Source organism: Manis pentadactyla, chromosome 1 (assembly GCF_030020395.1).
Source record: "Manis pentadactyla isolate mManPen7 chromosome 1, mManPen7.hap1, whole genome shotgun sequence".
Taxonomy (NCBI): domain Eukaryota; kingdom Metazoa; phylum Chordata; class Mammalia; order Pholidota; family Manidae; genus Manis; species Manis pentadactyla.
In genome coordinates, this window is record NC_080019.1 from 207013242 (window position 1) to 207035537 (window position 22296).

General features: G+C 35.5%; 1 protein-coding gene across 2 annotated transcripts in view; it reads left to right on the forward strand.

Annotated features, from left to right (window-relative positions):
• The window catches only part of RAD18 (RAD18 E3 ubiquitin protein ligase), a 134370-nt gene that overhangs the window by 65390 nt on the left and 46684 nt on the right, over positions 1-22296 (forward strand). For both annotated transcript variants that reach the window (XM_057507053.1, XM_036878228.2), the window contains exons 8-10: positions 1849-1925; positions 3207-3267; positions 20253-20384. In XM_057507053.1, the coding sequence (XP_057363036.1) occupies positions 1849-1925; positions 3207-3267; positions 20253-20384 (270 nt within the window). The remainder of the gene's footprint in view (positions 1-1848; positions 1926-3206; positions 3268-20252; positions 20385-22296) is intronic.

Here is a 22296-nt window from a genome sequence, read left to right on the forward strand (position 1 = left end):
CACTCCATCCACTTCTGCCTCTCAGAATTCTCTCATACGGTGTTTGTTATTTTATATCCAAGGTTATTTATATTTAGTGAGAGAAGAATATTGAAAAATGAGAAGTGCACGTAATTCATCATGTTTGGAATTAGAAGTCCTTGTTCATGTATTTTTAGTTTCTGTTTTAGATGTAAGCACATTTAGGATTGTTATTACTGAATTGGTCCCTTATCATTATATAATTTTCCTCTTGATCTCTGATAACATTTTTTGTTCTGAAATCTGTTGTTTCTCATGTTAATACAGCTATTCCATTTTTCTTTTCCTCAGTATTTCCATGACACGTCTCTTTCTCTACCTTTATTTTGAATTTATCTATGATATTCTATTTAAAATGGGTTCTTCGTTGAAAGCATATAGTGTGGTCTTGTTTTTTTATCCATTCTGCATTTTCTTTTATTGGTGCTTCTAGATTTACATTTAATGTATTATTGATAAGGTTGGCTTTAAACTTAATACCTTGCTAGTGGTTTTCTGTTTGTTGCATTTGCTTTTTGTTCCTTTTTTTGGATTGAACATTTTTTGCTGTCTTTTGGATTGAGAATTTTTTATTACATTTTTCTTTCTACTATTGACTTAATTTTACCTCTTTCTCAAAAGTTTTAGTGGCTGTCCTAGGGTTTGTTATGTGCACTTTTGATTAGTTACAGTCTACCTTCAGATAATACACTCTTTCACCTGTAGTAAAAGAACCTATGATGGAATATTCCCAATCTCTAATTCTTTGTGTTATTGTTGTCATGAGTTTTACATTTTTACATATGCCATTAACTCAATACATTGCTATTGTTTTTCCTCTAAACAGGCATGTTTTATAGTTACCTCCATTTTTACAATTTCTAGCACTCTTCATATAGAAATGAGTTTCTGATTTTATGTCTTTAGCCTGAATAATTTCCATTAACACTTTTTGTAGTACAGGTCTGCTAATTAATACATTCCTGTTTTAGTTTGTCTCAGAAGATCTTTATTCCTCTTTCACTTTTGAAAAATATTTCCATTGCTATAGAATTCTAGATTGGTAGGGTTTTTTCCCCAACATTTTAAATTTGTCAGTCCATCGTCTTCTGGCTTGAATAGTTTTTGATGAGAAGCAAGATATAATGCTGAATTTTTCTTTATGTAATATGCCACTTTTCTCTGACTGGCTTTGAGATTTTCTCTTTGTGTCTGTGTATGTATATTGTTTGTTTTTTGTTTTTATCTTGATTGATGTTCTTTGAGTTTGTTGCATTTGCTGTTTGATGTCTTTCATTATATTGGGCAAATTCTGGCCATTAAGTCTTCAAATATTTCTTCTACCTTTTTTTCTTCATCTTCTGGGATTTGTATTATGTGTCTACTAGACCTTTTGTTACTGTCCTGTAGCTGTTAGATACTCTTTATCTAAAAATGTAAACTTACAAATAGTACATTGGAGTTAATCCAGTGTAGAGGGGCTATCTCTTAAGAACTGAATTCATACCAACAAAAAACTTTTCATATTCCATTGGGACTGCTGTTGTTTATACCTATGTACTCAAAGGAGAGAGCAAAATAACTATAGTCTTCTTATTTTAAAACTGTATTTGCATGTGTATGATTTCAGTGTTTTTAAGTCTTATTATTTATTTAAGTCTTATTATTTATGTTCTTATTTTTTAAACTTATTTTGAAATAATTTTAGACTTAGAGAAAAATTACAGAAATAGGACAGGGAGTTTGTATATATTGATCACCCAGCTTCAGTGTTAATAATTTATATAGCCATAATACAGTCATCAAAACCATGTAATTAACAATGGCTATATGTCCTTATTTTAACAGCTGCAGAAATAGTTCAAGAAATTGAAAATATGGAGAAGACCAGGATGCGTCTTGAAGCTAGTAAACTGAACGAAAGTGTATGTTGATGGTCTATTTCAGTATCTGGGTAGAAATGAAGGAAAGAGTTGAATATCCTACTAAAAGTAAAGCAAGCCAGCATTAAATCTGTTCAGTGGGAAGTGTATTGGTGCACATTTAATGTATTATGATTTATTTGCAGCTCATTTTGAGCACCAAATTCTATCATTTTTAGCAGTCTTCTATCATAAAATTCAACCCAAAGTAGAGTTTATTGATGAAGTATTTTGGAAAAGCATATGCCTGTACTTTGGGCAGGCTTGATATTGGTCCTTTCTCTGTTGGTTGCATTTGATAAGCTGTTTAAACTGTGGCCCATAAGATTTTCATCTGTGACACTCAGGTGTTGAACTATATGGTCTCTAAGATCCCTTTTTAGCTCTGGCATTCTGTAATTCTATGATTCTACTGGTGGAGAAATTACGTAACTATAAGACTATGAGGATTGAGTATTGGGCTTGTTGAGGGAATCAGAGTCCTAAAATTCTTCACTGTTGCCTTCCTCTAGCTTCATGGTCCAAAACTTGAGGAAAGGATACCAAAGAAGAAAATAGTCATTGTGTCCTATGACACTGAAGGAAGTATTTGGGGCTCTCCCAAGTAAACTTTTTTTCTAGACCATCAGTAATATGGTTATAAGGAAATCAACGACCTTAGGGAAGTAAGTTTACAATCAGATAGTAGAAAACATGATATTTTCATTGACTTTATTATTACCTCTGCGTTAACTATAAGATGGAGACTGTAATGAATCATGTAAGTAGATTTGTGATATTTTAAGTCCAAGATTTTTAAAAGTAGAACTAGAAATTTAACACACTAAATCTTGTATTAATGCATTTTTTCTATAGAAAGTCTAGTAGACTTGGAAAAGTTAGGTTGGAAAAAAGAGAAGGCTGGCAAAGCCTGCCTTGTTAGTGATTCACCAAAGATCTATTCAGGCTTGTAGTTTCAAGTGTTACCTGTTGTGATAATGAGTGTGAAAATTACATATGAAAATAAGAAACTTAATTGATTGTATTAATACTTCATATATTTTAATGGAATCAGTGTTGCATTTTCTACTGATGAGAAAAAAAGTAATGAGTAAAATGTACACTAATTGTGATATTAAAGGAAAGTATACAGGAGTCACTCTTCCTAGATCCTTATTAAACAGAGATATAAGATTATGTTCCTGTATTTGAAACACCCACATTGAGATTTTAAAGTTTTTAATATGAATTTCTATTTTTGTCATTTTTAAAAATTTTCAATTGAGTTTTTTTGGATTCTTTTAGATAATGGTTTTTACAAAGGACCAGACAGAGATGGAAATAGATGAAATTCACAGTAAATACCGTAAGTTGTATATTTTCTTTACTTGCAAAGAACTTGGGTTATAGTGCTTCATCTTAAGTAATTTTTAAAGTAAATTTTGTTTGATATAAACTTTTGTTGTTAATATTGCTAAAGAGACTGAATTTTAGTTGAGTGTTTACTCAGTGACCTGTTTTTGGAATTCTGTGCCTGCTTTTTGGTTTGTGACTAACATTCTACTCCGAGCTTATTGCTAAACACTTAGCAAATATTAATTACTTGCTTTTAAAGTATAAATGGGATTATACTTTTAAAATAATAAAATAAAATAAAATGGGATAAAATGGAAACATCCCTGATGTTCCATCCTGTCCTCAGGCCACTCAATGACAATACTGTAAAGAATTTCAGTGCTTCTATAGCTTGCAAATATGTGCCAAAAATAGTTTTCATTTTGGTAGTTATTGCCAGCTTCCCAACTTTATCACTTCCTGTTTCTTAAATGGCCTTTGCATGTATCTTGCCGAAGGCTAACACATTACTCTTTTATCAGTTAGGTAACTGTTATTCTTTGTTTGCTTTTTAGTTTAAATGTAAACTTAAGTGCTTGACAAAGAGTAGACAGATAATATTTGTTGAATGAGGATCCCATACAGGATATATATTTTAGTTGTGCCAAGAGAATTTTATTTTCTTCTTTTAGTTTGTAAGTTTTGAAGGGGCAGAATCAGCAATGATCTCTTTGGGGAGGGAAGCTGACGTACATAGGCACTAGGTATAGGTGTGATGGCCTGTGTCTAACAAAAGTAGGGAAAGGAGCCTTAGAGTATTCACGGACCGTAGTCAGGACAACAGAAGTCTCCGTTACTCTGTTGCTGGAAGGTAAGTGTCATGTGAGCCTCTCTGACCAACTTTTGGGAAGCCTAGGTGATTTTTCCTAACACAGAAGATAAGAGAATATCAAATGATTACTGAATGGGCAAAAATAAGACCTATAAAAATAAGGAAACCAGAAAATTTGCATGGAAATTAAGTAATTTTATCACCAAAAGGATGGCATCTAACAATTATGCCACAGTAAGAAAAAAAAAATTGATTAGATACAGGTAAGAAAATATATAAATATCTATTGCCTACAACTTAAATATCTAAAAACAGTTAAGCTTCACTAAGTGTCTCATGTACAATTAATTCATTTAGTCCTAAAATAAACCTCAGTATCTACTTTTCTTTTTTCTTTTTTTTAAAGAAAACTTTTCAGCCCCCCCCCTTTTTTTTTTTACAGATGGGCATATTTATTGAGGGTACAGCTTAGACAGCAAAGCGGAGCCACTGCTCCACAGGCAGAGTAGCCCTACCTCGGTGGCCTGATGGCTCTTATAGGAAGGACAGTGAGCATGTAAAACAGGGGCAAAATAGTCATGATTTCTGCAGGGAGGTTCTTTTTATTTATGTATTTATTCCTTTTTTATTAAGGTATTGTTGATATACACTCTTATGAAGATTTCACATTAAAAACAATGTGGTTGCTACATTTACCCATATTATCAAGTCGTCCCATACCCTACTGCAGTCACTGTCCATCAGCGTAGTAAGATGCCACAGAGTCACTACTTGTCTTCTCTGTGCTGTACTGCCCTCCCCGTGACACCCCCTACATTATGTGTGCTAATCATAATGCCCCTCAATCCCCTTCTCCCACCCTCCCTACTCGCCTTCCCCTTTGTTAACCGCTATTCCCTTCTTGGAGTTTGTGACTCTGCTGCTGTTTTGTTCCTTCAGTTTTGCTTCACTGTTACACTCCACAAATGAGGGAAATCATTTGGTACTTGAATTTCCGTTCAGGCACTTCTTAAAGCTTAAATGTTTAGCCCTATAGTTTAGTCATGATTTTCATTTAGTATTAGGCTCCAATTACACTGTTCTTCTTTTAAACATTTTTCTTAATGTTTTACATGCATGTAGTTTAAAATAAATCACATATTTCTATAAGGCTTATTAAAAAGAAAAGTCTCTTGTCCCCTTCTCCATGAACCTGTCTTTATTCCCATTCCCTAGAAGTAACAACTGTTAACCCTTTTGGTTTTTGTTTTGGTAATTGCCTTAATTTTTATTAAAAAACAAACCTTAAACCTGGCTTTTTGCTGTTTCTTGAATTTTACATGTCAACTTTTGATGTCCTAATATGAAAAATGAAGATTAGCTCTTCTGTGCATGCTGACTCCTACCTTTGCCTCCCTCCCATCTTTGAATATTACATTATAACTTTTTGTAAGATCAATATTTAGAGACATTGTTTACAGTTTGAGCTAGGCAATATATATACTATAGTTATAAAGTATAGCAGAATATACCAGCTCCAAAATGATACCCTCAAAATATAACATAAGGATTATTTTGAGCTGAAGGCAATTAAGAAGAAGCAAATACAAGAAAACTTTCTTCCCTTCCCGTTTGCCTAAAAGTAGGACATAAAGGTGTCTGTCCTCCATCCCTCTCTATCCCTGGGATAAGTTAATCTTCCTATCAATGGAGAAGACACTGACTTAACTCTGTATAATGAACCTTACTTTTGTTTACTATACTTGTCCTGATCACCCCTGTATAACTGGCTTCCCAACACCTTTGTTTTCTTCTGGCTAACTGAATATGGCATTTAAGCTAGTGTTCTGAGCCACTTTTGAGAGTTACTCATTTTTCTCTGCATATCTCCATGAATACATGAAGTATACATGGTAATAAACAAACATCTGTTTGTTTTTTCCTTATTAACCTGTCTTTTGTTATGGGGTCCCCAACCAAGAACTAAGAAGGTTAGAGGGAAAATTATTTTTTCTTCCCCATCTGTTATAATTAAGGAAAACATTCTATTTTTCCTCTTAATAATTTTCTTTTATTGGCTTTTCTATTTATGTAGTGTTAATTTGTGTCCAGACTGTCCACCAGACATGTAAATCATGTTTTAATATGTTTAAGCACACTGATTGTTTATCAACTCCAGTATTTGCTCAGGAACATCTTGCCTGAAACGACCGCCAGCCTCTGCTGTCCTGTCCTGGTTTATTCTGGTGGTTTCTTGGGCCTCATCCATGGCTGCTATCCTGTTCCCTTTCACCAACATTCTGGGGATTCTGCTCTCTTCCCTCCTGCGTTACTTCACTTATTTCAGAATCCAAGTCTGCCTCTTCTCTTTCCTTGTTTTGATGGAGTATGTTTCCTAGGAAACTCGCTGAGAAAAAGGATATATGGAAGAATATTTGAATATTTTGAGACCACACATAACTGGAAATATTGCCTTTACCTTTGATTGGTTATTTGGTTAGGTATAGAATTTTAGTTTGGAAAAGTTTTGCCAAATTTTGATGGTATTTTTCCATTACCTTCTGCCTTTCAGGATTGTTGTTGATACCTGTCTTGCTATTCTGGTTCTTTATCCTTCATATATGACATTTTTTTTTTCTTTCTCTCACCTACCCATGTTCAGTTCATTATCATGTTCCATGTTCTGTCAATCTCTTATCTTCTAAATATATCCTGATTCTGTATACTGCTTATCTTTGTCACTGTCCTAGTAAAATTGCTTCCTAAGTAGTCATTCCCCATCTACTCTTAACCTTCCCTATCCATTGATACTCAGAAGCCAAAACTGTCTTTGAGAATTGGTAAGTCTTTTGATCATGCATAGGGCTTCTCCCTATGTCTCTTTATATTGTTTTCCCCCATGCGTGTCTCTGTCCCCACACCAGTTGTATTAGATTAGGGATCACTCTAATGACCTCATGTTTAAGTTGATTACCTCTGTAAAACCCTTTCTCCAAAGAAGGTCACATTCTCAGGCACAGAGGGTTAGACTTCAACATATGAGATTTGAGGAGACACAGTTCAGCCTATAACCATATTTAACAATATTTTCTTTCCTTATGAAACTGAAAGTTCTACAGTAGAGGAAATGCTCCTGTCTTAGGTGCTGCTGTAACCCCAGGATCTTGTGCATAGTTTGGATTCACTACATTTTTGACCAAGTGAATGAATAGATGAAGGTGGGAGTTTTTAAAAATGAAGTTTTTATTAGAGTCTATCAAACCTATAAAAAATATGCTAAGCGAATTAAACATTTTTCAACATCTTTCACTACTCTATTTTATTTTAGAGAAGAAATAGTGAAACTTAGATTTGTCCTCCAAGCTAAGGGGTATCAACCCCAGGTGTTAGCCACCCTTAGCTACCTCATGTCTTCTTCTCATTTATGCTTTGTCACTTTTCAAAAGAAAAGACAGGCAGAAAATCACAGTTGTTGAATGTATTTTATATCATGAGTTCCATAGATGTTGTTTTATTAATCCTTCCGGCAACTCTGTGAAACAAGTATTGTCCTATTTCACAGAGAAAGAAACTGGGACTCAGAAAATCTAGACAAACTGTCGATATAGCTAGTAGGGAGCAGAGCTGGCAAACCCAGGGTTATCAGATGCTCAAATTTAAGCCCTTTGTACCGTACCATGCTTTCAGTATATTGGGAACCTCTTCTTTGGTGGGTAAATTTTAGTTTTAGGATATGTTCTCTGACCACAATGGCATTGAATTTTGGTCAGAAATAGAGCCCCCTGGAAAGTCACCAAATATTTGGAGACTATATAACACACTTCCAAATAACCCATGTGTCAAAGAAAAATTAAAACCAAGAAATTTCACAATTGTTTATCAATTCATTTAAAAGTAACTATAACTCTATTACGTGTTCGTAGTAGTTAATTAAAAAGAAAATGTTTCAAACACAAAAAAATTTAAGTGGACATTTCTACCTGCCCACCTGGAATAACAGACTGTGTTTTACTTGCTTTCATTGAAAAATGAAAAAACCAGATGAAATGTATAAAACTGGTTTTTCAAGTATTGGAAAACATTATCTCAGGACTGTTATCCCTGAGAGAGAGAAAACCAATTACATGGTGCGCTCTGCAGTTCCAGCACTTTAGAGGCTGTTTTAAGGCATACAGTGGGGGAACTGAACCCCAAAATAATCTGGTGGTATCACTGAGTAGGTAAAACAGAAGTCAAAGTTGTGGGAGGCCAAGATATCTAGAATTTGTGGGACAGAGTACCAGAAGGGAGTGAACCACTGAGCAGAGAGCTCTAAGGATCTGTAGAGAGAGCCAGTTAAGTCTTTAGCTGCTCCGCAATCTGCACATGAATGCAGGGAAACTGCCTGAGACTAGGGAAAGAACTGCTTGAAAGGATTTATTCAAGAGCAATTTCTGGAATTCATAAAGGCCGGAAAACAGCCTGAATTCACCACCAGTCTTCGTAGAAAAAAACCTTAATATATGGGGCATCAGGCAGAATCCTCAGAAAGCTTTTATTGCTTTGGTACTGGGCTAACTTACCTAAGGGCCAGATGATAAATCTTTTAGGCTTCAGAAGCTATGGTTCTGCTCATATGGTTTTGCTCATGTTCCTATTTGTTTCCAATCCTTTATAAAAATATAAAAACCATTCTTAGCTAGAGGACCATATAAAAATGGGTCATAGGTTGGATTTGGCTCTTGGGCTGCTGTTTGCTGACCCCTACTCTAGACTAATGGCTGCTCCAATTTTCTCTAATAAAAACGTTTTTAAAATACAGACATCATTTTTTAGAGCAGTTTTAGACTCACAGCAAAATTGAGTGGAAAATGCTCAGAGTCTCCTGCCTCCACACATGCACAGGCTGTCCACTGCCAACATCCCACACCAGAGCAGTACATTTGTTACAGTTGATGAACTTGCACGGACATGTCATTATCACAAAGTCCATAGTTTACATTAGTTCACTCTTGGTGTTATATTTTCTATGGGTTTTGACAAATGTATAATGATATACATCTGCCATTCTATATAACAGTAGTTTCACTGCCCTAAAAAATGCTCTCTGTTCCTCCTCCCTAAGCCCTAACAATCACTTATCTTTTTACTGTCTTCATAGTCTTTTCTTTTCCAGAATGTCATATAAACTGGAACCATACAGTATATAGCCTCTTTAGATTGTCTTCTTTTATTTATTAACATGCATTCAAGTTTCCTCTGTGTCTTTTCATGGCTCAATAGCTCATTTCCTTTTAGCACTGAGTAGTATTCCATTGGTCTGAATGTACCACAGTTCAGTTTACCTACTGAAGGACACCTTGGTTGCTTCTTTTGACAATTACAAAAAAAGCTGCTGAAAACATTCATGTGCAGGTTTTTGTGTGGACATAAGTTTTCAACTCATTTGGGTAAATGGTAAGGGGTCTCATTGCTAGATCATAAGGTGTCTTTAGTTTTGAAAGAAATTGCCAATTGTCTTCCAAGGTGACTGTGCCATTTTGAATTCCCATCAGCAATGAGTGAAAATTCTTATTGCTTCACATGCTCATCAGCATATAGTATTGTTAGTGTTTTTGATTTTTGCCATTCTCACATGTAGGTAGTGGTATCTCATTGTTTTAATGTGTAATTTTCCAATGATGTATGATGTGGAGCATCTTTTTATATGTTTATTTGCCCTCTGTATATCTCCTTTGTTGAAGTGTCTGTTCATATTTTTTGCCCATTTTTTTATTTGGGTTGCCCATTTTCTTACAGAATTTCAGAAGTTCTTTGTTATATTGTCAATAACAGTCCTTTATCACATGTCTTTTGCAAATATTTTCTCCTGTTCTATGGCCTGTCATCTTATTATCTTGATAATCTGCCCTAAAAAAATTTGAAAGAAAGCCTTGAAATGACTCAGTTGATTCCAGGTAGCTTGCTTGTGGTCCAGAACAAAATATAATACAGTTTACGGAGAGAACAAAATCTAGCAATCAAAAATATAAAATTAACAGAATCCATTATCCTATTGAAATTACCAGCAATTCAAAGAGACAGAAAAATAAGGTCCATAGAAGGGAGAAAAATCAATCAATAGAACATATCCATGAGTTATAGAGATGATGTAATAGTAGACAAAAATGTTAAAACAACAATTTACAATATGCTCTATGTCAAAAAGGGAAAATAAAGTGGGGTCCTGCCGAGGTGAGAAATGGACAATATGAAAAAGACTCAAATGGAATTTCTTAGATGACAGACATACCTGAATTGAAAAATAGACCAGATGAAGTAAAAACAGATTAGGGAATATACTGAATGTAATGAAAGCATATTGATGTGGGATACAACTAAAACAGTTCTTTTCAAGGTAAATGTAGAGCACTTAATGCTTTTTTAGAAAAGAGAAGAGTTTTTATATGAATCTTCTATGCTTTCACCATAAGAAACTAGGAAAGAAGAGCAAATTCCATCCAAAGTAGGCAGAAGGAAGGTAATAGTAAAGATAAGAGTATAAATCAATGAAATTGAAGACAGAAAAATAAGAGAAAATCTGTGAACCCAAAAGTTGGCTCTTTGTAAAGATCAATAAAATTGATAAACCTCTAGCAGTCTTATCAGGATAAAAAGAGAGAAAACACAAATTACCAATATCAGGAATAAAAGAGGGGAAATTACTAAGTGTCTTATACTGACATGAAAAAAATAATGGAATATTATGAATAATTTCATGCCAGTACATTTGATAACATACATGTAATGGATGGATATCTTGAAAAACAGAAACTACTAAACCTTATTCAAGAAGAAATAGATAAGCTGAATAGCCCTGTATCTAGTAAATAAATTGAATTTGCAATCCCTGAAGAAAACTCAAAGTCCAAATGGCTTCACTGGTGAATTCTATGAAACACATAAAGAAGGAAATAATACCCATTCTATTCAAGTTCTTCTAGAAAATTGAAAAGGAAGCAGTACTTCCTATGTCATTTTATGAGGCTTGAGTTTCCATGAAACCAAAAACCAGACAAAGATAGTACAATAAAAATTCTGACCAGTATTACTCATGAACACAGATGCAAAAATTCTTAACAGAATCTTTGTGAATCAAGTATATATAAAGGATAAGACAATATACCCAATTGGGATATTTTTTATCCTCCCTCCCTCCCTCCCTCCCTCCCTTCCTTCCATCCTTCCTTCCTTCCTATTTATTTATTTTTTAATTAAGTTCTCACTGATACACACTCTTATGAAGGTTCAAAAACATTGTGGTTACTACATTCACCCGTATTATCGAATCCTGCCACCATACCCCATTGCAGTCACTGTACATCAGTACTTCCTTTTCAATTTTCTACAAGAACTTGAGTAGAACGGGTATTATTTCCTTCTTTATGTGTTTCATAGAATTCACCAGTGTAGTAAGATGCCACAGAGTTACTACTTGTCTTCTCTGTGCTACACTGTCTTCCCCATGATCCCCCCAACACTATGCTTGCCAATCATAATGCTCCTCAGTCCACCTTCTCCCTCCGTCCCAACCCATGCTTCCCCACCCCTCCCCTTTGATAACTGCTAGTCCCTTCTTGTAGTCTGTGAGTCTGTTGCTGTTTTGTTCCTTCAGTTTTGCTTTGTTTTTATACTCCACAAATGAGGGAAATCATTTGGTACTTGTCTTTCTCTGCCTGGCTTATTTCACTGAGTATAATACCCTCTAGCTCCATCCATGTTGATGCAAATGGTAGGATTTATTTTCTTCTTATGGCTGTATAATATTCCATTGTGTATATGTACCACATCTTTATCCATTCATCTACTGATGGACACTTAGGTTGCTTCAGTATGTTGGCTATTGTAAATAGTGCTGTGATAAATATAGGGGTGCCTATGTCTTTTTGAATCTGAGATCTTGTTTCCTTGGGGTAAATTCCTAGTGTGGAATTCCTGAGTCAAATGACATTTGTATTTTTAGTTTTGTGAGGCACTGCCATAATGCCTTCCACAGTGGTTGAACTAATTTACATTCCCACTAACATTGTAGGAGGGTTCCCCTTTCTCTGCATCCTCATCAGCATTAGTTGTTCCTAATCTTTTCAATGTTGGCCATCTTAACTCGTGTGAGGTGATATCTCATTATGGTTTTAATTTACATTTCCCTGATAATTTGCAATGTGGAGCATCTATTCATGTGCTTGTTGGCCATCTGAATTTCTTCTTTGGACAAGTGTCTGTTCAGATCCTCTGCCAGTTTTTTAATTGGGTTATTTGCCTTTTGGGTATTGAGGCATTTGAGTTCTATATGTATTTTGGATGTTAACCCCTTGTCGGATATGTCATTTACGAATATATTCTCCCATACAGTAGGATGCCTTTTTGTTCTTCTGATGGTGTTCTTTGCTGTACAGAAGCTTTTTAGTTTGATGTAGTCCCATTTGTTCATTTTTGCTTTTGTTTCCCTTGCCCAAGCAGATGTGTTCAGAAAAAAGTTGCTATGTTTATATTCAAGAGATTTTTGCTTATGTTTTCGTCTAAGAGTTTTATGGTTTCATGACTTACATTCAGGTCTTTGATCCATTTTGAGTTTACTTTTGTGTATGGAGTTAGACAATAATCCAGTTTCATTCTCTTGCATATAGCTGTCCAGTTTTGCCAACACCAGTTGTTGAAGAAGCTGTCATTTCCCCACTGTATATCCATGGCTCCTTTATCATATATTAATTGACTATATATGCTTGGGTTTATATCTTGGTCCTCTATTCTGTTCCATTGATCAATGGGTCTGTTATTTTGACAGTACCAAATTGTCTTGATTACTGTGGCTTTGTAGTAGAGCTTGAAGTTGGGGAGCATAATCCCCTCAGCTTTATTCTTCCTTATCAGGATTGCTTTGGCTATTCAGGGTCTTTTGTGGTTCCATATGAATTTTAGAACTACTGAGGAATGCCATTGGTATTTTGGTAGGGATTGCATTGAATCTGTAGATTGCTTTAGGCAGGATGGCCATTTTGACAATATTAATTCTTCCTATCCATGAGCACAGGATGAATTTTCATTTATTTGTGTCTTGTAGTTTTCAGGGTATAGGTCTTTCACTTCCTTTGTTAGGTTTATTCCTAGATATTTTATTCTTTTTGATGCAATTGTGAATGGAATTGTTTTCCTGATTTCTCTTTCTGTTAGTTCATCATTAATATATAGAAATGCAACAGATTTCTGTGTATTAATTTTATATCCTGCAACTTTGCTGAATTCAGGTATTCTAGTTATTTTTGAGTGGATTATTAAGGGTTTTTATGTATGGTATCATGTCATCTGCAAACAATGACAGTTTAATTTCTTCCTTACTAATTTTGATGCCTTTTATTTCTTTGTGTTGTCTGATTACTGTGGCTAGGATGTCCAGTACTATTTCGAATAAAAGTGGCGAGAGTGGGCATCCTTGTCTTGCTTCTAATCTTAAAGGGAAAGCTTTCAGCTTCTTGCTGTTAAGTATGATGTTGGCTGTGGGTTTGTCATATATCGCCTTTATTATGTTGAGGTACTTGCCCTGTATATCCATATTGTTGAGAGTTTTATCATGAATGGATGTTGAATTTTGTTGAATGCTTTTTCAGCATGTATGGAGATGATCATGTTATTTTTGTCCTTCATTTTGTTGATGTCATGTATGATGTTGATGGATTTTCAAATATTGTACCATCCTTGTATCCCTAGAATAAGTCTCACTAGATCATGATGGATGATCTTTTTGATGTATTTTTTAATTTGGTTTGCTAATATTTTGTTGAGCATTTTTGCATCTATGTTCATCAGGGATATTGGTCTGTCACTTTCTTTTTATGTGTTGTCTTTGCATGGTTTTGGTATTAGAGTCATGCTGGCCTCATAGTATTAGTTTACTTTGTGGAACACTTTAAGGAGGATGGGTATTAGGTCTTCACTAAATGTTTGATAAAATTCAGCAGTGAAGCCATTTGGTCCAGAAGTTTTGTTCTTACGTAGTTTTTGGATTACCAGTTCAATTTCGTTGCTGGTAATTGGTCTGTTCAGATTTTCTGTTTCTTCCTTGGTCAGTCTTGGAAGGGTGTCTTTTTCTAGAAAATTATCCATTTCTTCTAAGTTATCCAATTTGTTGGCATATCTTTTTTCATAGTATTCTCTAATAATTCTTTGTATTTCTGTGGTGTCCATAGTGATTTTTCCTTTTCATTTATGATTCTGTTTATATGTGTACACTGTCTTCTTTTCTTGATAAATCTGGCTAAGGGTTTATCTATTTTGTTTATTTTCTTAAAGAACCATCTTCTGGTTCCATTAATTCTTTCTATTGTTTTATTCTTCTCGATTTTATTTATTTCTGCTCTAACTTTATTTCCCTTCTACTACTGACTTTGGGCCTCCTTTTTTCTTCTTTTTCTAATTGTGAGTTTAGACTGTTCATTTGGGATTGTTCTTCTTTTTGAGGTAAGCTTGTATTGCTATATACTTTCCTCTTAGAACTGCCTTCACTGCGTCCCACAGATTTTTGGGTATGTTAAGTTGTTGTTTTCATTTGTCTCCATATATTGCTTGATTTCTGCTTTTATTTGGTCATTGATCCATTGATTATTTAGGAGCATGTTCTTAAACCTCCATGTTTTTGTGAACCTTTTTGTTTTATTTGCATAAGTTATTTCTGGTTTCATACCTTTATGGTCTGAGAGGCTGATTGGTACAATTTCAATCCTGAATTTACTGAGGCTCTTGGCCTAGTATGTGATCTATTCTCAAAAATGTCCGATGTACACTTGAGAAGATGTACACAGTGTATCCTGCTGCTTTTGGATGGAGTGTTCTGTAGATGTCTTTTAGGTCCATCTGTTCTAATGTGTTGTTCCACGCCTCTGTCTCCTTACTTATTTTCTGTCTATTTGATCTGTCCTTTAGAGTGAGTGGTGTGTTGAAGTCTCCTAAAATGAATGTGTTGCATTCTATTTCCTCCTTTAATTTTGTTAGTGTTTGTTTCACATAATTAGATGCTCCTATATTCAGTGTGTAGGTATTTATAATGATTATATTGTCTTGTTGGATATAAAGTGGTCACCTTTATCATTATGTAATGTCTTTCTTTGTCTCTTGTTACTTTCTTTTGAAGTCTGTTTTATGTGATAGAAGTACTGCAACTCCTGCTTTTTTCTCTCTATTAGTTGCATGAAATATGTTTATCCCTTCACTTTTAGTCTATGTATGTCTTTGGGTGTGAAGGTGTCTTGTAGGCAGCATATTGATGGGTCTTGCTTTTTTATCCATTGTGTAACTCTTTGTCTTTTGAGTGGTACATTCAATCCATTTACATTTAGGGTGATTATGGATAGATATGTACTTATTTCCATTGCAGGCTTTTAGATTTGTGGGTACCAAATATTCAAGGGCAGCTTGTTTACTATCTAACAGTCTCACTTAGCTCATTTGTCACTATTTCCAACACAATCTAAAGGTTTTTTTTTTCTTCTCCCTTCTTTTTCTTCCTCCTCTGCTCTATATATTAGGTGTCATATTCTGTACTCTTTGTGTTTCCCTTGACTGACTTTTTGGGTAGTTGATTTCATTTTTCAATGCTTAATAATTAATTGGCCTACTTCCTTTACTGTGGTTTCATTTTCTCTGGTGACAGCTATTAGGAGTACTTTCGTCTATACCAGTCTCTTCAAAGTACAGTCTAGAGATGGTTTGTGGGAGGTAAATTCCCTCAATTTTTGCTTATGTGAAAATTGTTTGTTCCCTGCTTCAAATTTAAATGACAGTCTTGCCAGATAGAGTATTCTCGTTTCAAGGCCCTTCTGTTTTGTTGCATTATATATATATCATGCCACTCCCTTCTGGCCTGTAAGGTTTCTGCTGAGAAGTCTGATGATAACCTGATGGGTTTTCATTTGTTTGTGATCTTTTTTCTCTCCCTGGCTGCTTTTAATACTCCGTCCTTGTTCTTGATCTTTTACCATTTTAATTATTACTTGTGTTGGTGTTGTCGTTCTAGGGTCCCTTGTGTTGGGAGATCTATGCAGTTCCATGGCCTGAGAGACTATTTCCTTCCCCAGATTGGGAAGTTTTCAACAATTATTTCCTCAGAGAGGCTTTCTATCCCTTTTTCTCTCTCATCTTTTTCTAGTGCCCCTTTAATGTGAATATTGTTCTGTTTGGATTGGTCTCACAGTTCTCTCAATATTCTTTCTTTGCTAGAGATACTTCTTTCTCTCTGTGCTTCAGCTTCTTTGTATTCCTGTTCTCTAATTTCTATTTCATTTACCATCTCCTCTACCTCATCTAATCTGCTTTTAAATCCCTCCATTCCCTCCATTCAATGTTTTCATTTCAGAGACTGTATTTTTCAAAGTTTCTGTCCCTTCCTTGAAGTCCTTCCTTCTGTTCCTTCCTTGAAGTCTTCTTGAAATCTTTATCAAGAAGATTTGTGATTTCAGTTTCTCTTAGCCTTCTTTCTGGTGTTTGAGGGATTATAGTTTTTATGAGATTCTTTTGCCACTGCATATTTCTGATGATTACTATGGAATAATAACTTTGTGTAGGCAGCGCCCTCTACTGACCAGACATTCTACTCTCTGGAGCCACCCTCCGGTGCCTGCCAGGAGGAAAAAGCTCTTTCCTGCTTCCTGGCTGGAGTGCCTGCCTCCACTGGCCAAGCTCACAGGGAAGAGCCTCTGCATTATGCCCCTTTAGCTGCCGTATGTGTGGCTGCCCTCTGGCTAGCCTGGCGGGATGGTGCGGGCAGTAGGTGAGTGGACCAGTACGTGCCAGGAGGAAGGAGCAGCAGGCTGCGTATTGCAGTGGGGGACTTCAGGGATGCGTTGCCAGCCAGGGGAATGGATCTCCTGAAACTTATGAAAGTTCCCAACCTGCTGAGCTGAGTGTGCCAGGATGATTTTGTCCATCTGTCCTTTCTCCTGATCAACACACTCTCTACAATCCTTGCTCCCTTTAGCACCCCTGTTCCTGTCTGGAAGTCCCTCAAACTGTCCACTTTTTTTTTGTGCCAGAGTGGTAGGTTGTGGGTACCTGTTCTCCAGAAGCAGCTGGAATTTCAGTCTGTCTGAGTATTCCTCCTGTCTTTGCTTTCCAACCCCTGTAATCTCCAGAGCACCATGTAATGTGGGTTCGTGCTCCTGGAGCAGATCTCCCGGGGTGAATGTTCAGCAGTCTGGGCTTCTGTTCCCTCCCTACTCCATTTCTCTTCCTCCTGCCTGTGAGCTGGGATGGGGGGAAGGGCTTGGGTCCCTCTGGATCATGGCTTTGCTCCTTTACCTTTTCCTGTGAGGTCTTCTCTTTTACCCAAATGTAGGCCATCTGTTCTGCAGTCTTCCTGTCACTCTTTCAGGATTAGATGTATTTGCTGTATTTCCATGTTATGTATCATTTTGGAAGGAATTTTTTGCCTCACTTCTCATGCTGCCATCTTTTTCCCTGCCTCATTTCTGTATTTTCAAACCAGTATGAGGCCAACTGAGAGTAATGTTGGAGGTTTGGATAAAGTATGAAGTGGTCATTTTGGAGAGTAGTAAACTAGTTTACTAGAGAAAGGTAGTAAAATTATGTAGCAGTGTTGAGTGCCCATTTGAGACTTATGATCATGAATTTAAAGTGAGCCTCGTCAGTTCAGGGCTAAATGAATAAGCCCTTAGTGAATGTTACTCTGTTTAGCTGCTTGGGTGTCGTCATAGGTGTTTGGTGAAAAAAAATAGATGAGATTTTACTTCGTGAGACACTGACTCCAGATTCATTTGGTGATTTAAAGTAGATGAGTAAGTATCTCCGAGGCATCAATGTGGAGGGGGGTGAGTCTGTCGCATTCCTAGGGCAGCTTGGTTTCAGTCTTGTGCACCTTGAGTTCACTGGCAAATCTGGCTGTAAAAGCTGGTCTACAGAAGAGTAGTAAAGGTGTTTAGGGAGTGAAGGGCTTCATTTGGCACTAGAAAGGAGTATGCTATTTCAACTGGGAGCCAGAAGAGGTGATATGTTTTAAGGATTAAAAATCTTGAAGAATATGAGTTGGTTGAATGTGGGCTTATTCATCATCTCTCACCACCATCTGAACCATTCAATACTTTGAGGAAGTAAATTCAGGGCATTTAACCAGTAGAACTGAAATTTTAAATTCTAAAGTACTCCCTGCCAAATGCCAGGATTCCTAAAATGAGGTGAAGAGATGAGTGGGAACAGTTTTATTCATCATGATCTCTTGGCATTGTTCAGTTTTTGCACAGGAGTTGTTGGACTTCTTGGGCCAAAGCCAGAGCAGTGCCTGCTATTTACTTTTTGGTTTCCAGCCTAGCTGTAGGAGTAATTAGAGTAGAAAAAGACAATCTCTTTTAAACCTGGGAATTTATTACTTCAGAATATAAAGTCATTAAGCCTCCTTAACTGTTAATGAGATTACTTTAGCAGGTTTTTTGAATAATTCTTAAACCCACAGTCCATACACACACAATGGAGTGACCTTACTGGGAAATAAACAGAACTTGAAAGAAATCATCTAGCTTGTATCCTGTAGAGGATCTCACCTAATTCTTAAGAGCTAACTTCTCCAGTAATTTTCATGGCCAGCTTATATTTCTGTTGCTGAAATTTTAAGCAGTCTCTTTTTTGAAATTTACTAGACAGTTTACAACTCAACACAGTAGTTTCACTGGTGTTTTTATATACATACCATACACATAAATATAATGGAATTATGAGCAGTCTCTCCCTAATGTCTAAAGAACAGTCACATTTATAGATCCGGAATATTGAAATCAATGTGCAAATGGAAGCAAACTGTCTTCTTCCACAGTGAGGAAGGGAAGTCAACTGAACCTTCACCAGAGAGGATTTTGCATGCCTATAGACAAGAATCATTTTCAATTACCATCAGTTATCTACAGTTAATAGAGCCATAATGTAACTCAGAGGCAGTGAATGACTCGGGTCCTGGGAAGGTATTTCTAGAAAAAGCATAGTTTCAAATTGAAGCATAACGTTTTCCCTACAGCCAGTTATTCTAAGTATTGTGCTACAGGGAAAATGTTTGTTATTGTATGGAAAACAGTCTCAAAACTTTGTTTTAACCTTGGCAATATGATTCTTTCTCAAATGTATTTTTAAAGGATTTGTGATGTCATTTTAACTGTTTATTAGATAGTTAAAGTGCAACCTCAGCTGTTTGAACCATGGATCAGAATCACAAATAGATGTTTTTAAAAGTCTGTGCTCCACATAGTATATGTAGGTCACAGGGAAGGCAGTATAGCACAGAAAAGACAAGTAATGAATGACTTTATAACATCATACTACTCTGATGGATAGTCATTGCAATGGGGTGTTGGGCGGGACTTGATAACGTGGGTGAATGTTGAAACCACAACGCTGCTCATGTGAAAACCTTCATAAGATTGTATATCAATGATACCTTAATTAAAAAAAAGGTCTATGCTCTAACAATGACTGGCCACTCCTTTTTTTTTTGTATTAAGGTATCACTGATATACAATCTTATGCAGGTTTCACATGAACAACATTGTCGTTAGACTGGCCACTCTTTATTGAATAAATTAATGTACTTTAATAATAGTGACCTAGAGGTCAGGCTTAAATTATCTGCTCTGCAAAGGTGTTAAAGTAGTAGTAAATTAAGAGTGGTGTAATTATACTATCCTTAGATAAGGTGATGGTGGGTTCTAGATTGTTAAAGAAGTTCTGATGAAAGACAGGGAAGAAATGGGAAGGAGAAAAGGGGAATTGAAATGGATAGCCTTTGTTTTCATAATCCAAGTTTCTAGATGCTTCTGCTTTGATATTCAGGTAATATTAATCTTAGTCCTTTTTTGTTTCTTGGAAGTTAGAATGGTGTCTTGGATGTATTTAAGAAAGCAGCATCTTTCATAACTATCAAACCCTTTCTAGAGTATGGAGTTTTGGAAGAAACCTACAGTAGCAAATTAGAAATATCATGTTTCCATGTTTATATCTGAGAAGATAAAAAGGAGAGGTTTCCATGATTTTCCAGCCCTTTGTGTTCTTGTGCTTGTCAGCTTTCAAATTTATTGTGAGTGATTCCTAAGGGCGCTGTTCTTGAGCAAGCTTGAACACTTCTTGATACTCAGCTTATTGGTTGTAGACATATACATTTTACAGTCTTTGCTTTACTGAATAGAGTTTTTGAATTTTAGGTAAAAAACATCAAAATGAATTTCAGCTTCTGGTGGTTCAGGCCAAAAAAGGATATGAGAGGACTGTTGGAATGTCAAAAATAAAAGTAACAAAAAAAGATGAGTCTACAGAAAATTTATCTGCATGCATGGGTAAGACATATTAATTAAAAAACAAAATATATTGAATTTCACTCTTTATTTTTAATATATATGGAAAATAAAACAAGGGAATTAACTTTGGACTTATTAAGTATTTGAAGTGGGAAAAAGTATTTTTAGACATACAGCAGTTGTGAAGGTAAACTAGATATATTACTCTGGGAAAAATGACTTTGGGAGAGTTTTTCTAGAAATACCATGGTTATATTCTGAGAATATAACAGATTTAAGCTTGAGGATGTTTTCTACGTATAGGATTTATTGTGCAGGTCCTCAAATATCCTACAAAGAGAATAAGTTATTTTTATTATAAGTTACTGGTATTTCATTTGGATGGAATGTTCTGCTAAAAATCCCAGAGCTAATACACTTCATATGCCAAAACACAGCACATTCCTTAATTTAGACCCATTTTAAAATTTGAGGTTAATATTTCTATAGCTAGGTCTTTAGGCCAGTGAACAAAACAGAATCATAATGGAGGAAAGAGCACAGGAAAAATCCTTCTTATTTTTTTCTTTATTGTGGTAAAGTATGCATAATATAATATTTATGACTTTAACCATTCATAAATGTATGATTTCATGGCATTAAATACATTCACAGTATGTCTAACTGTCACCACTGTCTACACCCAAAACTTTTTTATCATCTAGCAAAAACTACCGATTAAATAATAACTCTTCTCGTCTCCCCATCAGTCGCTGGTAATCTCTATTCTACTTTCTGTTTCTATGAATATGCTTATTCTAGGTACCTCACATAAGTGGAATTGTACAATGTTTGTTCTTTGTCAGCTTGTTGCATTAAGCATAATGTTTTCAAAGTTCTCATGTTATAGCATGTATCAAAATTTCATTACTTTTTAATGGCTAAAATTCCATTGTGTATATATACTATATTTTGCTTATTCATCTGTAAGGGGTTATTTAGGCTTATCAAAAGACAGAACACTCAGTGCTTATTTTTAGAAATTATACTCTTGTGATGTATGCTGTTCTCCAGTATAACAAAATTTTATAATTTTTTCTGGAAAAATCTTGACTGTATGGGCTTGGAAAAGTTCCTTTTTTAAGAACTTGTAACTCTTTTTCCATAAATTTTCTCTTTATAACAAAACCTTGACGATTTTTTTAGTGTCCCTTGTTAAAGGTCCCTTAACCCCTACCTACAAGCACACTGGATGAGTGGTGTGTGGAAGCTGTGTTTCTCTGTGAGGAAACTCATGAAAGGGGGCTCTATACTATTAGCACATGTGGCTTGCATGTTAAGTACTTAGTCAGCTCCTGAATCTTAAAAACAGCAGAATTGAAATCCCAGCAGAGTCCTGAAACAGATTGTGAGAGAAAGTCCTAGACACTGAAGAATCCTTTGTTGATGTTTTCTGCACTCTTATTTGCAGTTATTTGTTCCTATCTGCATGTCACATTCTTGTAAATACTGTGTCTCCATCCCTTCAGCTTCCCTGGACCTTTATCTTTATCTGCAATAAGAGACCTCAGAAATTGAGAATACAACAAGAGATGCAAAGAAATGTGACATGTATTGAATCAAGCAGACATATTGGTTATATCTAATTAGTCTTCCTTTTCCATAGCGAATATTAGGTTCTATTTAAGAGATGCAGAAAAACGTCCAGATGAATTGGCTAACATAGAGTAGTCAGTGACAAACACTGTGGTTCTCTTGTTAATTGAATCTAATCCTTTTTTTTTATTATGCTTCTTATGTTTATCAGTATTCTCAGATCTGTATTCGCAGGAATTCTTTAGTTACACTGTAAATAGAAACCTCATTAGAATTACAAGGTTCTCCCCATTCCTGGTTTTAAAAGAAATTTTGTTCTTAAATTAATTAATCTGGAAATACATGGGATGGGCAGTATAATTAGATGGTACCATTG